Source organism: Cylas formicarius, unplaced genomic scaffold (assembly GCF_029955315.1).
Source record: "Cylas formicarius isolate icCylForm1 unplaced genomic scaffold, icCylForm1.1 PGA_scaffold_7__23_contigs__length_41026272, whole genome shotgun sequence".
In the NCBI taxonomy this organism is placed as follows: Eukaryota; Metazoa; Arthropoda; class Insecta; order Coleoptera; family Brentidae; genus Cylas; species Cylas formicarius.
This window is the reverse complement of record NW_026844352.1, coordinates 9545071-9562732: the sequence shown is the minus strand read 5'-3', so window position 1 is coordinate 9562732 and position 17662 is coordinate 9545071. Positions and strand designations below refer to the sequence as shown.

The 17662-nt window shown below is 33.8% G+C and overlaps 1 protein-coding gene across 1 annotated transcript; it reads right to left on the bottom strand.

Moving 5' to 3' along the window:
• Positions 1 to 8268: 8268 nt before the first annotated feature.
• Positions 8269 to 9940, bottom strand: LOC132704463 (facilitated trehalose transporter Tret1-like). The gene is made up of 2 exons (XM_060674473.1): positions 9863 to 9940; positions 8269 to 9581 (listed from the first exon to the last, which is right to left on the bottom strand). The coding sequence occupies exons 1-2, from the start codon at positions 9894 to 9896 to the stop codon at positions 8269 to 8271; spliced, it is 1347 nt and encodes a 448-aa protein (XP_060530456.1). The 5' UTR covers positions 9897 to 9940.
• Between the last annotated feature and the right edge of the window lie 7722 nt (positions 9941 to 17662).

The window sequence follows — 17662 nt, the reverse complement described above, 5'->3', positions numbered from 1 at the left end:
CTATTTACAAATCTTCTGGATACCTCCTTTGTTAGTTGTCGATCGTAGAACTTGGTAACGTTTCGCCAATCATCTTGTTGGCTTCTTCAAAGCTTAACTGAAACTGAAGATTCTCTCGGATGACTGATTCCCATGCTGGTGATATGCAAAGACTTGAGACGCGCTTAAGATTGTTTAGTTGTTAAGAGATTTCTATGAATTCTCGAATTTTGTCAGACACTGTGTTAAAGGTATCACAAACAGCTAACGCAATTCGATTTGGAATCGCAGAAATCCTTAAAAAATCCAAACTTCCAAAAGCAAATATTCCGAAGCCTGAACGCATAGCTCTAGAATCTAAAGTTTGGGGTTATATTCTTCCAAACTCTCTTTGTTCATCTACTTTCTGACAATTTTGAAAGCAAATAAAGAAAATGCAATGGTAGTCATGAACACAAATCCCATCTTCAACTTAAAAAAATCATATGTCATTTATGAAACATAACCTTGCAAAACATAGTCATGAAACTGGGCATCAAATCTTATTTGACCGAACTAAATCAACTAAAACTAAAATTCTAGAATGTAATTAATTACTCTACCAATTAAAAATCCTGAAATCAATGAAAATCTGGAAACAAATATACAAACTTTACCGCGACTCAGATGTTTACTTTCACCTATATGGGAATCATCTATCCGAGAATAATTTCTTCAAAAAATTAAAATCTATCAGTGTTGAACATCGACTTAAAAAATTATCTGTTAGGAAAAGCCTCTTTTTCTGTACATGGATTCTTTAAATTGAATATTGTATTATTAATTCTTAATAAATATATTTTTTGTTCTAATTGTGCTATACATTTGTTTCTTGATAGTTTTAAGCTAATTTTGGATTTATTAGCTAAAGATAATAAATGCATTTTATGAACTTAGGCAACCTCCATCGTTTGCTTTAACAAGTTATTCAATTTTCTCCACAGTATCGACGAAATCATATCACGAGCACTCTTCTTCGTGCATACGTAGAAATTCAATTGTATTTCTTAGTAGTCTGGGTAACACCCTTTGCGTAAAACCGGGAATTACTCTTCAGAACCTTTCCTTTCACTACTATTTTTCTGTATTATTCTTCTTCATTTCCGTCTTTAACTTTCTTTCCGCCTTGGCTTTTCCATTATCTTCCTTTAATTTCTCCCATTATAATGTTTTATCTGAAAATGTATCTGTCTACCAATAAGATTTCACTTATCCAAATTTGCTTTTAGCACATTGAGCAGTCCAAATTCAAGTTTTTGGTCATGCAACAGTTCTTGCTGATTAAGGCTGACTAGATCCACAGTAACACGGCAAACATACAGTTGGAAGGGGTCAATGGCAAAACATCACTTCCAAGGCCCATATCGTCTTCCGATTAAAATAATTTGATAATTTTAATTTCTGTCTCTATTACTATTGCTATATTCATTATTTGTAGTATTTCTATATTATTAAGCCTCTCAGTAATGTTAAGAAAACAGCTCTGATTGCTGATGGAAAACATTCACATTTATTGTTATTACTGCGGGGAAGGTTTCTTTCAACTTGGACCTTTACAGCGCGATAAGAAGAATAAGTGTTAAAATCTTAGATCAAAATTATCTCTTGTAATATACCGTACCAAAGTACCAGTGAAACGGCACTCGTAATTGCGGGAAAAATCGACAACGCCGTACAAAATCGTACTGGTTTTTATTTCCCCGACTAATAAAACAGTTTTTCGTACGGGTCGTCGATGTGCAAATATTTTTATAGGACCTGCTTATTTTTCAGTTTACGATATTATTTGCTCGGGAAACAAAGTTTCCGCCGAATCCCCCCTATTCACACATTGCGGCTGCGGACTCTGCCCGACGAGATGAAATGCGGCATGATTTTTGGGTTTATCGTCGACAATTTTTGTTCGTTTTTGTTTTTCAGAATGAGTTGATTGAGGTACATAATTTTTACGATTAAAAGTCAGAGAGATATAGGAGTTAAATTAACGTTAGCGTTAGCGTTAGTTAGCGGTCGATTCTGAGTTAACTGTTCATAAAGTAAGTGTTAATATTAGCATAATGTTAAATCACAAATTAACTTAACCCTACTCATGCCCTGGTTAATGCGTTTAGCACTATATTTATCATAAAAATATTTTTTGTTATTAATGGAACTGAAAGAAGAAATTTATTTGATCAAATTGATTAAACTGAGGGTGATAAAATTTTTGGGGATAATTATATCTCGCTCCAAATACTTTCGCCAGGATTCATATGTTTAGACTGTTGTAGATTTCATTATAATCTTCACTTTTTCGCAATTTTTATTTATACTTTCGCCTGTCCATATTTTTAAAAATAAATCTAAATGTTACATTGTGCTGACAAATTTTTGTATAGGTTTGGTCGCAAGTTTCATCCGTATATAAAAGAAAACTATATATATTTTATACTTTCAATTTCTATTCTTTACAGATCAAGATATTATTCAAAAAAACCTGCGCCTAAAACATTTAGTTATCCTCTGTGAAGATAGATAGATGCAATGGCATGCCCAACTTTTAGAATTATAAAATAATGCATAAAAATTAAAAAGATACTAGATACTCAAACTAAATTTCTTGACATTACAGTCGTTTATTTTTAAATGGCGACGTTAAATTATTTACTGACGCTGACATAAATATGTTTGAATTAACGTTGTGCAGCGTTTAGCTGCATGTTACTAATTGGCTCTACATCAGGTAACCCTCTAACATAACCCCGTATTGATAAACCGATACTAAATCAATTACATTTGGGTGATCCCTAAATTAACGCAGCTCAATTACTAGTTATTGAATCAAAACCGAGGTATGACTCCAGTGTTCCTGCGATATTCGGAAGTTATTTGAAAAGTTTAAGATTTTTTGTGGTCGGTCTGCATAGTTGTTCTAATGCCATTCTAAAACTTCAATAAACACCCAATGATAATACTGCGCAAGTTAGAGTTAGTATAATACAAATAAAGTGAAATAAACAGAAGTACAAGAACTTTAAAATTATGGAAAGCTACTAAACTTTACTACTAGGGAACTGTTATCAAATTCGAAGAGAATAACACGCTCTGACTCTTGCACTCTAATTGTTTTTAGTGTGCTATTTGGAGGCCACTCCAAGTTCCACTCCAGTTCTTTAAACGTGGAGCTTTGCGTCAAAATGAATGTATCCCCTACACATGGTGCATTACGCAAACTTGAATAATATTTTCAAGATAAAAGTCTGCATTCATAGACCTCGAACCACCACTAAATAGCTCCTTTACAGATATAATACAACCATAAAATCTATTTCATGCACCATACTGCAGCACGATCATCACTTAAGTTTCATCTGTTAACAAAACTCCCTTCCAGTCACCCCCACTCCAATATGCATGGTGTCTCGCGAATTTAATCTGCGTGATTTGTAATTTATTTTTTCCTGAAGGTTAAAGCAGTACATTTTCTGTTTCGTAATGCCTGTTGTTGGAGAAAGCGACTCGTAGCTCCTTTTCGATGCTGACCATCATTAATCTTTAATCTTTAATCTTTTCTAAAGTTGTTAAATACTGACAAAGCGACGTAATCCATTCAAAATTATAAAACAGCATTAAAATAGCAATTTCAAATAATACACTTATGATACTGAAATAAAAACGTAAAGCAAGTACTTAACATTTAATTAAATTATGCACACAACTAACAAACACAACTGCTAAGCATAAACCAACTATAACTATTATCTTTTTGAATAACACAAATAGAAAAATGTAAGTGGAACGTTGATGTTTGGGTTAATGACGTCAGTTGTCAAATCGCTGCCGCTGGTTTGACCAGATTAAATTCTTTTATCGGCCGACATCGCAATAAACGTATTCACGCTCCGCTCGCGCTTATTTTTCGTAATTTTCGTAATGTTTGCACCGAAAACAAAATTTCCGTCGAATTTGTATTCAAATGTTGCGGACGGCGGGGTTGCGAATGTTATCGGGGCCATAACCTAATTTATCAATCGGATTCGAACTTCGCGGCGGAAAAAGCTCTTGATTTAATTTTTCGCCGACATTGATTAATTGTTATTTGGAGTAAGTGTTACGTTTGGACGGCCTCATTTTTAAATTGGCATAAACTCGACGAAAGCTGCCACCCACTCCGTGATTAAATGATTTTAAATTTAGTTTAGGTACACGGGGTCTATTTGCTTTTGGAACGGGTATGCAGGTATACATATATTTGCCAGGGTTATCACTTGATCAATCTACGACAAGGATTATTTCAAAATATTAGTCGTTTGGGATACAAATGTTTAAAAATGGTTCAAGTGGTTGTCTATCCTATGTGCATCCACTGGATCTTTATTATCCAGTGGTAGCATATCGCCTTTGATAATGTGCAACACAACATACGATACACAGATGACACGGTAGTGTTTGCTAATAGCCTAGAAATTCTCCAAGAGATGATGGTTCAGGTGGTCGAGGTCAGTGACGGATACGGGCTTTCTCTGAACTTTAAGAAAACAAAATATATGGTTGTGTCAAAAACCAACAACCATGTTGGCCAACTCTCTATAGATAACCAGTATAGAGAGCGAGTTCAGACTTGTTTTATCTCGGAACCAAAATAAGTGAAACGTGGGATCACTCTCTGGAGATCAAATGCAGATTAGAGAGGGCCAGAGCCGCATTTCTGAAAATGGCAAAACTACTTAAATGCCATGGTCTATCACTGCCTACTAAGATCAGCTATTGGGGTGCTATGTCTTTCCAGTGCTACTCTACGGGGTGGAATCCTGGACTTTAACTGAGGCTGCCTGTACAAGAATCGAGTCATTTGACATGTGGTTATATCGACGCATTTTAAGAATCCCATGGATCGACCAGTTTATCCAACGCTGAATTTGTTGTCACAATCTTTCTCCGGATTTATGACTCAGAGCCACATAACCAAATAACAGGTCGCGAGTTTCTATGTCGTATGTATTGCAGTCTCATTCAGATTGCTTGATGTCAGTCACTTATCATTTACTCGTAACCCCCATTCCAAAATAGCAGCTTCCACACCAGCTATAATTAGCTTCAATAAATAGAGCACCATTTTTTTATGTAGATGGTAGAAGTAGTATCAATTTTGATTATCAAGGTAACATTATTTTCATCAATATAAAATTACATGACCAGACCTAGTTTCTTACCAATTAACAATTTAACGTAAAATTTTGCAAAGTTATTTACAAGTTTTTCGCTTAACAATGTCTAAGCTTTTAGCATTTTACCCAACAATTTGTTGGATTGTATATTGTATTGTCAATGAAAGTTCTGCGAGAGAAGTGATGTCTTTGATACAATACAATCTAAAAACGTCAAACGAAAACGGGAATTGATAATGGCGTTTTTGTATAAATCGTTATTCACGCTGTTGAGCACAGCATACAAGGTTTCAAAATAGTTTTTTACTTTTCAAAATGACTTTTATATTCCAAAAAAGGAAAATTTATAAAAGTTGCATTTCTTATATAGATTCCCTTGCCATTGTTGGCTTCTACTACCAAAGTAAGTGGGAGTTTCAGTATAATACTAAAACTTTAAGGTTTTTTTTACTCCCTTCTTCGTGTTTTTTTGTAAGAATGCGCGCCAAAACTAACGATCGTAGAAAAAGTATTGTGAGCAACACGTTTGGAAACTTTTTAAGTCACTCGTTTATTAAACATTCGCTCCGCTGCGTTCCGCTCATGCCAAATAAGCTCGTGACTCAAATGGCGTTTACCAAACTTGTTGCACAATATGCTATTAAGTAAATTGAAGTTTATCATAATGTAATCAAATTTTAAATTATCGAATACTTAAGAAGTATTTTAGTTATGTAAACTAAATGTTCATTGAAGTATAACAAACCATATTTAATATCCCCAGTTTCCCATCTCACACAAATTAGTGAAAGTTAAAGACCTGAGTCGCGGTTAAGAATGTTTGGTTGATTATAGATTTCTATAGATTCTCGACTTTTTGTTGTTAGAAAAAATGATTATACGCAAGAATTTTAGTTTTTCGAGTAAAAAAAGTCCAAAATGAAACCCACACTGGCCACTGTTGTGCTTCCTTACTTTCAGAACATTACTCAATACATAATAAAAGTTGTTAAGAAATATAATATCAAAACCAGCTTTACTACTTGTCCAGAAATCTCTTAACATCTTCGATCTGTCAAAGACAAAATTCCGTTTGAGATACCAGGAGTTTACAGCATTCCATGCATATGCGGCAAAATACATTTGAGAGACCGGACTAAAAATATCAACTAGAAGAGTCTTAAGACTGAGGCAATTAATAAATAAATTCATCAGAATTTGCTGTAAACAATCACGAAACCGAACATGAAATGATAAAATTTTATTCGGTAAAACTGAAATTCTTGCATATAATCAATTCTTCATGCCCCTCCTTTAGCTCCGCCCTCCTCATATAATATATAAGCAGGTACAGAGTAGAATGCGAGCCAGTTTTAGTTAAGCTGATGATTGGAGAAACGTAAGTAAATTCAATTCATCAACAACTGACGCAGGAGGAAGCCAGAAGATTTGTAAATCGTTTCTTTTTTTCTTTTTTAACTTACCTTTCGACGTTTTCCTAGAACACGAACTATGATTTTTGACTCCATTATAACTATACGGGTATTGATGAAAGATGTGAAGAATAACTTTGCTACTTTTTAACTAACCAAAACTAATAAAATCAATAAACGAATAAGAAAAATTTAATAACAATACAAAACAAAGTAAATAAATACAATCTAAAAAGTGTACCTGCACATTTGAGAAAAACTCATATATTGCAAAATAAAATAAATGAGTTTAACAATAACTAAGCTCAAGTATAGCTTAAAATTTGAATTTAGTTGTAAAAAGCGAGCAACCACCCTCAGTTTCTTTACCACTTTGACCAAACTTCAAGACCCAATTCTTAGGGCGAAAAGTGTATATACCGGGTGTTTCTAATTTTACTCTTACCACTGGGATCTCGCAGATTATAAATCTACCGTGAAGTAAAGACATTTTCTTGAATTGAATTGAATGAAGAAATTGATGGGCTTTATCTAAGCTGGGTTTGTAAAAAATCAATTTATGTGACGATAGCTTAATAACTTTCCAAAACCATTAATTCCATATGTTTTTGAATATTCTGGATTTTTGGAACTACACTTGGTAATACATGACTAAAAAATAATAAAATATGCTAACCAAAACTTTAAAAAATCACGCATCCTTACGAAAAATTAATTAAATTAAAGTTCATCAAATTACCTAGCTTCTTTTTTGAGTTAAAAGTTAAAGCGAGGTACCGTAAAATCCAACAAAAATGTATTTTTTTCGTACCTATGATGATCTCTTTCTTAATGCGAGGGAGTTATAAATTATTATTGAACTGTAAAACTTAATAGTCTTAGCAGTGTTCAATAGGTATAGTATTGTAGTGTTTAAAAATAGAATTATGCTTTCTGGAACTTTTTGGCAAAATGTTTGCTAATTTGTTGTTGAAAAGGGGATTTTCTAATGATGAAAAAATTATTATTCTTAATGTGTTCGAATATAACAGGAGTTGGACAGTCAGCAAAATAGCGACTTGTGCAAGAAGATAAACCTGGCCCCATCAATTCATCAAAAACAATCACAGAAATAAAAGGAACTGTGATAAATACACTTTTAAGAAAATACCTACCTTGGACAAAATAAGGTCTGAAATGAAAAATGATTATTTCATTCCATCCATGGGTAAGAAGAAATGGTGCAAAACTTTGAAATGAATGAAGTTTCTTTACCAAAAATCGAAAATCATTCTTGGAGAAGGCATGGAAAAGCACGTTTAAAATTACCTTCAAATCCTCCTGAACAAACGATTGTGAAAAATGGAGTAAGTGCATCGAATTAATAACATGCCAAAAAACGCAGACCCCCCTAATATTACTCTGAACTTCAACGACTTTTTATTACAGTTTTTATTTACTTCATCTGAAAATAATTAATATCTCCACTATCAGCCCCTCTGTTTATTACAGTCCTTGTCATGGCAAATTTAAATTTTATTACTCTCTCGCATTAAGAAACGAAATATAACATCAGCAAAATACAAAAAAGTTTTTCCGCGACGCCACTAGAAGAATTACGTTAACAAACCACATCGGCTATGAAAAATCGATATAAAAGGCCACTAAAAATTGAGCAGCGTACTTTCCGCACAGTAATTCCAGAATAGATACTAATTGTTCAAATGGTCTTGAATTTCTTTCAACGATTTTCCCTTCGTTTCGGCAACCACGAAACCGATAAAGAAAGCAGCGAGCACACACATCAAACCGTAGAGTTCAAAAACCCAACCCACTTCAATTAGATCCACCAAATTTCGAAAGAATCTCGTCATCAGGAATCCCACCAGCCACCGAAGGCTGGTGTTCACAGCTGCCGCACTGGATTTAACATTGTTCGGGAATATCTCACCGACAATTGTGAACGGAATCGATCCAAACCCACAATTGAAAAATACGTAGTATGCCACGAGGGACAAAACCGGTGAGAAACTCACGGAACTGACGTCCACCGAACGATTTTTGAAAATGAAATACAAGCCCAACGTCGCTTCCGACACGGCCATTCCGACGGCTGAGAATATCAAAAGGGTCTTTCGACCGAACCGGTTGGCGACGGCCGGAGTTATGAAACTCGCGACGAACTGAACCAAACCGATCATTATTGCGCAAATTTCCGCGGGGATCGAGGTGTTGGCCTCGTCGAAAATTTGCTCAGAGTAAGCCGTCAACGGATCTATGCCGGCAAGCTGTTGAAAAACCATCACTCCAAGCGTCATGAACAGCGCTCTCGCTAGCCCCCGGGACTTGAAAATATCCGACAGCTTTCCGCCTCGTTCGCTATCCGTCAGATGTCTAATGTTTTCCAATTCTTCTTCGACCTCTTGGTCGCTTACATTCCTGATTTTTAGCAGGACCGCCCTAGCGGAGGCTCGGTCATTCTTCGCCATGTAATAGTGGGCGCTCTCGACGCCGACAACCGCGAACACCACGAGAAAAACCGCCGGCAAGGCGGCCAGCATCACGTTAAAGTCGAAAAAGTTCAAGTAAGGACCTACCGCGTATGAAAACAAAAGTCCGAGGCACAAAAAGGTGGTCATGGCGTTTCCCAGGATGCCTCGGTGGCGATCCAGTGCCATTTCCCCGACGTACATGGGCAACACCGTAAACACACCTCCCACTGCCGTCCCGACAACGAACCTCGCTATATACAAATAGATTACTTTGTTGGTAAATAGCATTAGAAGGTAGCTTAACGTCAGGGGAACGCTCAAGGAGAGGATGGAATACTTCCTACCGACGTGATCCGCCAAGAATCCGAATATAAACGGTCCGGGGATCGCTCCCAATCCGAGGAAGGACGCAATCCACGAGATTTCTTCAGTCGTCAACTCGCTATCGAGTTGCGAAGTGCTGGAATTTAGTGCTGGTATTTCAGGAGACGGCCAGGACATGCTCGCGCAGGCTATAAACACCACCGCGTAGCCTTAAATTGGAAAATTAAGCAAGTTATAATCGCTATGTCATTCTCGACGAAGCAAAAACGTATATTATATTTTATCTGTTTTTTTAACAGCCATATTGTGTTCAGTTATCGACGTGCTTAGAAAATCTGATACAATCGGTACGTGGACGATGAGATAATCGATCGAAATGTAGAACATCCACGCATAAAAATTATCCATATAAACAAAAACGTTTTTAAAACGCTCGATCGAAAACTATCACGTTAACTAGTGGATAAGTGATTAAAAAATGATCAGTTACCTGTTAAAACACTGACAACGGAATAGTCCACCATGGTTTTAGAACGGTCGTCGATCTAAGAATTACAAAATATCTAAGAACACTAACAAATGACACAATATCCAATATAATTTTAAATGTGTTTTATCTGCTAATCAAATTCGATAAAGTTAATGAATCCATTTAAATAAAACGCTAAATTAGAGCGACACGATACCACACCACTTATGTTCATTCATGATTAGAAATCTGGGCTTGCTTGGTTCGATTATTTCAATCGCGAAAAACTTTTTTTTCATAAAATATTCACCATTATAACGAAAATTAACCCCCGTTAAACATCTTTTTATCCTTCGGTACGATTTATAAAACTACACATTTTATATTTTCGTATATGTTCCTTCGAAATGACATTTTTCGTGATACAGGGAATAAAGTGATAGACAGAAAAACTAGCCTGTTAATATCCATAGTACAGTCATCACATCATATATCATGAACGTCCATGAAACAACCATAAACTTAAAATAGGCCAAAAACGGACGTCCATTGGATCTTTACATATCATTAATTTGAGAAAGTGAAGATAGTTACGTATGTTGTGGTGAACAATATTTGAAAGCACAATGAAAGAGTCGGTGAAATCCTTGTTACTTTTTTATGCTGGGTACCTTTCACGTTCTCTCCTGAAAATATGTAGAAAATGCTTATGAACACTTACGATCAGATCTTTTGTCGTATTTTAAAAGGACATTTTTTCATTTCCGTTTTTTCGATATATCGTCGACAAAAGCCTAGCCATGCAGAAAACAGCATAAAGAAACATAGAAAACAACGATCGAAAGTGACGCAGCAATTAGTAGTGAGAAGGTTATATATCAATGGTTTGAAAATACAGAAAGGGAAAGGGTTCAGTGTGAATAGTATTTAAAAAGAAAACAAAATGGGGGTTGTTGCTGTATTCATAACGAGCTTATATACTCTTGGGGTAAGATGTCAACGGGAAGCAAAACAATAAAAAAAAGCATCTCCCCAAGTAATAAAATAAAAATATACAAAACTCTAAGCTACTTAAAAATAATGGGCCTTTTCTATGTTCTAAATCTAATAAAAATAAGCAGAAAATGCCTATTAACAAATGAGGTATAATTCCACGCAACCAAAAGTTAAAAGAGTCCACTCAACTCTCAAAAAATCCCAAATCCGAAGAAATTAAAAAATTACGTAACCAAGCACCTAACATAACTGTTAAAACTACTATTGTCTGTTACTATCCTGCTGGAATAAACTCACAATGCATTTAATTTCGTTCGACAAAAAAAAGTCCATTCAAAATCAATAGAGTAAAACTGGTAAAATATAAAATGAACTAATAAGCTGACAGTCATTTTTGATCGTCAATTTCACCAGATTGCCCGCGGTGCAACCTATTACAAATTTTATTAAAGATTTTACCTCGACGAAATTTGCAGTATGTCGGAAATTAATTTAATTAAAATCCGGGGTACAAAGCAAAGAGGATATTAAAATGCTAACAGGACTCCCCCGCTTGGAATTTGTGTAAATCATAGACAACGATTTTCATCATCGTGCCCTTTAGTTTATTTCGCATACACCACTGCTAACAGCAAAATCCAAATCAAAAACCGAGTCTTTGTTTTACAAAATTTTCTTTGCAGTCGAGGTTCTTGGTTTTTTTGGAAAATTTTAATTCTTGTCAATTTTACCTAAAATTAAATTAATAGATTTTGTTTCATACTTTGTAAATGTCCCCATTTTCTAGTTATTGCTATTATTATTATATAAGACTAAACGCAGAAAAAAAATGCATTTTCTATGTAACTCTTAGAAAATCGTATACACATGGGTAATTAACAACAAATGTCTGTCCAAGGCATTTTTAAAACCGTTCACACTACCAGAAGCCGGTCAGGTCTGCATGGAGAGAGTTCCATTGGGAAAACACTCAATTCGGAAAATGTTGTGCAGGCATCGTAAACAACTCAGATTGTACACGGGTTCAATAAGATTCCCCGGAGTTTTCAATGAGCTGAAAAATATGAAATTCTATTTGATTATGCTATTCGCATATCAACTACCAACTTTCAAGTCGTTACTGCTAAAGTATTGCTTCAAATAAGTTAAAAAGTGGTAGAAACTCTTTTTCTCTAAAAAGAAATTGTTCTTATGAATATTCATAAAATGCTCTTTTGTGAACAACTCGGATCAATTGCTTTTTTTTAATTATTATTATTTTGCAAATTTATTTTTTATTTGGAGCCTATCCGGTATGACTTTGTTGTGTTCGGCACTGATTTCAATAGTGACATGTGTGAATATGGGTTGTATGAAATTATATCTGAGCCGCCTCGAGTCTGACAGGGCACCGGACGTACTAATGTTACACATAGATGAATCTGACATCTATGTGTAACAATGCTATTAGTCCAAGAATGGATGACATTCTCAACAAAACTTTAATAAAAAAAACACCTACTTTTTACTACGTGCGGAGATATTTTAATTTACCATCAATTAATAACTCCATACATAGCATTCACTGGGACACGGTCAATAGGAAGGAACTGTACTCATAAAAAAATACCTGCTCCATGGATTATAGATAATTCCAAACTATTATTGAGACTACGGAATAAGGCCCTCACCATATATAGGAAATCGAGAACTGATGTTGGCTTAGGAATTTTATAGCTTTTTGCATCAATAGCGAAACAAAATTTGGAGTACAGCTTAGGACTGACCCCAGTGCAGATTCCTTAAATTTATGGTTTACTTTAATAGTAGATAGGTGAGTTCTCCAAGGTAGTATGTTGGTCCCTTTAATTATATTATTGCTTTCCTTGTTTAAAATTGTCTGACTCCCCTAGAAATCTAGGCCTATGGATCGATGGATCGATTATCTCAAAATTGGTACGCTAAACTTTATACATACATATATACATAAGAACGCTGTGACCAAAAAAGTTAAAATTAAGCCATGTGGTAGTTTGGTCCTATTACAGTTTTGCATATTGGAGTGTAGTTTTTTGGCCCGCCCTGAGTCAGTTTATTAGAAGGAACTGGCAAAAAGTTCAGCAGTAATGTTTACGGTTCTGTTGCTACATCCACAAATACGACCATATTTCCAATTATTTCAGCGTGTCAACTTGACTGGTTCTTCATCAGAGATTTGAAATTCAGATTGGGTGCCCAGCTTGCAAACTTAGTAAAACGAACACTTGTTCTAACGGTATTAAATAAGCTGCAAATTTAAAGAAGAATACGTAATCTGAATTGAGTTGAATATTTCCACAGTGTAGCTTTTTATTTCCAGAGTGTAACAGAGTTCTTTTTTTTGTTTATCTTATGTTTGATTATAGTATTTCACTTTCTATCTATATTATGATATTGTGTGTATTTTCAAAGTTGTCCCTACTCATGAAACTGTCACTTCCGTTGATATATATTTTTACTTACACATTATATCATCTCTTAATGAGGGGGTTATATGGAAGACCGTATTTTTACGAATGTCGCCACATTTGTACTTCCACCTACAATATTAGGTTTCCTAATCAGTGTGTGGAGTTGTTTTCCCTTGCAGCAAAGCGGTTAAACAAAAGACGCGAGGTTGATGTCTGTCAGATCATCCTTGTCAATAATATTATGTATGGGGAATAATTCAAAATTTACTCTTTGTGAACTACACAACCGAAACGATCACTATAAATTGTAAAAAAAATGATAAAAAAAACTTTAGAAAAATCGGTATCGGTCAAAGAAAAAGGGGGCACTATTTTGTACGATGAAATCTATAAGTTAAAAGAAGTAAGCTAAATGAGATGCTATTTTTCAATTGTATCTTAAATGTCATTCTTTTCATCAACCTATATTAATATATATATATATATATATATATATATATATATATATATATATATATATATATATATATATATATATATATATATATATATATATATATATATATATATATATATATATATATATATATATATATATATATATATATATATATATATATATATATATATATATATATATATATATATATATATATATATATATATATATATATATATATATATATATATATATATATAATCATCACTATAAATTGTAAAAAAAATGATAAAAAAAACTTTAGAAAAATCGGTATCGGTCAAAGAAAAAGGGGGGGGCACTATTTTGCACGATGAAATCTATAAGTTAAAAGAAGTAAGCTAAATGGGATGCTATTTTTCAATTGTATCTTAAATGTCATTCTTTTCATCAACCTATATTAATATATATATATATATATATATATATATATATATATATATATATATATATATATATATATATATATATATATATATATATATATATATATATATTATAATTAATAGAGGATTTTGTATAGAAAAACTTTACAAATATTTATTCTTCTATTTGCGTTTTGGCATAGGCTCTTAAAATTTTTAAAAACGGCAAAGTTTAGCCGTAGCCTTGAATTTTCTCATGGGAAATGTAGTACTAACCAACATTTTTTCATTTTTTTGGAATAGAATTCCATCAGTTGGCATTTATTCACAACTTCTTTCTTAACAGAGCTTTGCCTCCTTGTCTGTATTTAAAAAATGCCAAATATATCAAAATATATATCAATCAACCAATTTATAATCCAACATCAAGTAAATATCTTTATTTTAATGAAAATGTACTTTCATACAAATTTCACGCGCTGCGACGAACCATTGGTTTTATTTGCCATTAAACTGCGAAAGTTATTATATATATCAGGCTAGAGTTACATCGGCTACCGTTCAAGATGAACGTAGCGTGAAACTCAATATATCTCCTAAAAGCTTTAAAAGAATATGTGTATTTTCAAATTTATTTTGTAACAGATCTTTCATCTTTTCTCGAGTGTATCGTGTGTCACTTTACTTTTTCGAAACACGAGGGACGCAAATAAAATGTAACACTTTAATGGGTTTTTTATTGCTTGTCTCAAAAATGGGTTTGAAATTGACATCGGCTACCCGGATACCTCGAAAAGATTGTTTGTTTGTTTTGTCAATTCGACATTATAAGTTTTGATTATGAAGAATTTATCCACAACTATTAAGTGAAAATGACGTAGTTATTGTGCTATTTTCGTGAAAGAATTGATGATGATGAATTAACTGTTAACTTTAACTTCCTTTTTGGGACAAATTTTAATTTAAGTTTATTCGAATTAATTTTGATATTTATTATGCTAAGGTAGGTATCGCGCCACCGTTCCCTTTTTTTGTGAACCCCAGAAGTAGCCCGTTTTTATTACTTCAACTAAAAAGTTATTCTAAAAATGCCTGGCGTGCCGTTTTAACAATAGACTTGCCAATATGTATGGTGTAAATAAAAATATATGTATATTTATTTTCTATAAGTAATATCGAATTAAAATTTGAAAATAAGGAAGCTCCTCGCCAGTTCCAGTTTGATTGGCTTAAATTTAAAAGTTTGGTTTTAATTGAGGCAAAAATTGAATGGGGAACAAATCTTCACGTTATCCGATCTACTGTAGCTTCCACACGGTATTACGGTTACAGTTGGCCTCTATAAATTGGCATACATATTTAAGCAAGAAACTCAGCAGTGAAGTCTAAGTTACCATTTGAAATTATGTAAACCGTCTGAATAAATTTCCTATTAAGCGTGTAACTTTTCGCAAGGAGGAAAGGAAAAATATAAATTATAATCGTATTATTTAAGCTAAAGAGCTCGTGGTTTACAGAGAGGTGTGCATTTTTGAGCAGGTTATTTGCATGGAAGAATATGCTAAAAGGGGCCAGATTGGTGCAGTTATTCCGGGCTCTTCAAAAATCTGCATAATCTGAGTCCTTCAGTGTTACGTTTTTTCAATTCCTTCGCCGCAGATGAAACCAGTAAACTGAGTTTTTCCGTGTGAGTGAAATATCGCCGGAATCCCGTTTGTTTCCGATTTTGTGCATGTAGTGGTTGAGATAAATGACATATTATTATATATTAATATTCCCAACATTGCAACATTGCAACTGGTAAAGTATATCCAGTGATCTTCAGGTGAATACTGAATATAACTATTCCTGAGTGGATGACCATTTACAGCTGATTTCACAGTTTTAGGTCATGATCATTTTTCTACTTCCGTCTGTAAAATGCCTAATTACACATCGATCTAGCGTGCGGGAAGCGTCGCTTTACCACGTCAGTTTCGTTTCCCACGGATCCGAGCCACTTCGGACTTTTCCGGGATTTTACCACACGGGTTTGGGAGCAACCGGATGTTTTCGGAGATCTTTCCCACCCCCTAAATTTTGTATGTCAAATGTATGTATGTGAATGTATTCGTTTGTTTTAACGGTCGCAGAAACAGTGAATAACTGCTGGTTTTTTGAATCTCTTCTTGCTCTAATCGGCCTCGTGCTACGTCCATGCATGTGGTCAGTTCTAAACGTGTCTTTCTCTCGCCTACATCAGAGCTAGCGTACTGGCAAGGCATCTTATGCATACAGTACTTCGCGTCCCTCTAACCGGTAAATTGGATTTACGTGAGGTGACACCTTAGAGAATTTTCCGTATGTTCCCCATAGATGCCAACCACAACGCCTTTATTGTATTGCAGAACGATATCCTTCTATTGACACTTTAGTCACGAGCAGAGCCAGTGTTTAGTAAACCAGTGACTGAAAAAGTTGATCGACGTGTTGCATATTATACTTTTTCTACGACCATAAGTTCTTGGATAAGAGAGGTATGACGTTTCAATCAGAATTGACAAACATCAAAATACCATCAATTACTGAATTACTGTTACTAAAGTACCGGATCAGGTCGAACTAGCTCGCGATAGTGTGTAAGGAAGCTGACATTTAAAAGTGATATTTTGGGTACGCCTGATCAATACATAATAGCAAATTTTAAACTAGTTAGTCGATAAAGCTGGGGTCTTTCATATTAAGGGAAAACAAAAATACATTGCATAATTGAGTATTTTAGAGTAGTAGAGTAAGAAAAATGGTCTTTTTAATATAAAAATAAATAAATTAACTAATTCAGTAAAATTAAACATCGAGCAAAGGTTTCAGAATGATAAAATTTCACATTCGTCAGGATTTGCTCTATAACTTATTTTAATATAAATGCTGCAGTATTGGAATAGCAAGAATGTAATATTTATCTGAAAGGTCGATAAAGCTGGCCCCAGAAGGATCTTGTATTGGACGTATAGGCAAAACGGCTTTTTTAACACTTGATTTTAGCAAATGTGTTAGTGTTGTTTTTTTGAATGGTTCTAAAATTGAAAATTATTTAATATATAATAAGATATTTAATATTAAGTTAAGGAGTTCAATAAAACAACCCACAAATATTAAAAAATGTCAATATAGGTATCAATAGGTATAAAATGTTCAAAAAGTAAAAGAGTAATCTAATCATAAATTTGAAAGTAGCAAAAAAGATTAATAATTTTTAACAAAATCATCTGTAAATCTGTAATCTGTAAAGGTATTGAATTATGTTGTTAAGTGATCAAGGGAAAAAATGTTCTTTCAGTAAATGTAACGTAGATAATGTAAATGTAATATTTAAAAATATCATTTCAATTTAACGAAAAAATAAAAGTTTTTAAATAAATGTTTTGAAAAATTATTAATCTCTGTCCTTTATAAAAAAATATCTAAATTCTGTGTTTATGAATAAAAAGTTCATTTTAAATGGACTTAATTTGTGATTTTTTCCACAAAACTAATAAATTCGATCGAATGCAGCACAAAATTCACGTTTTGC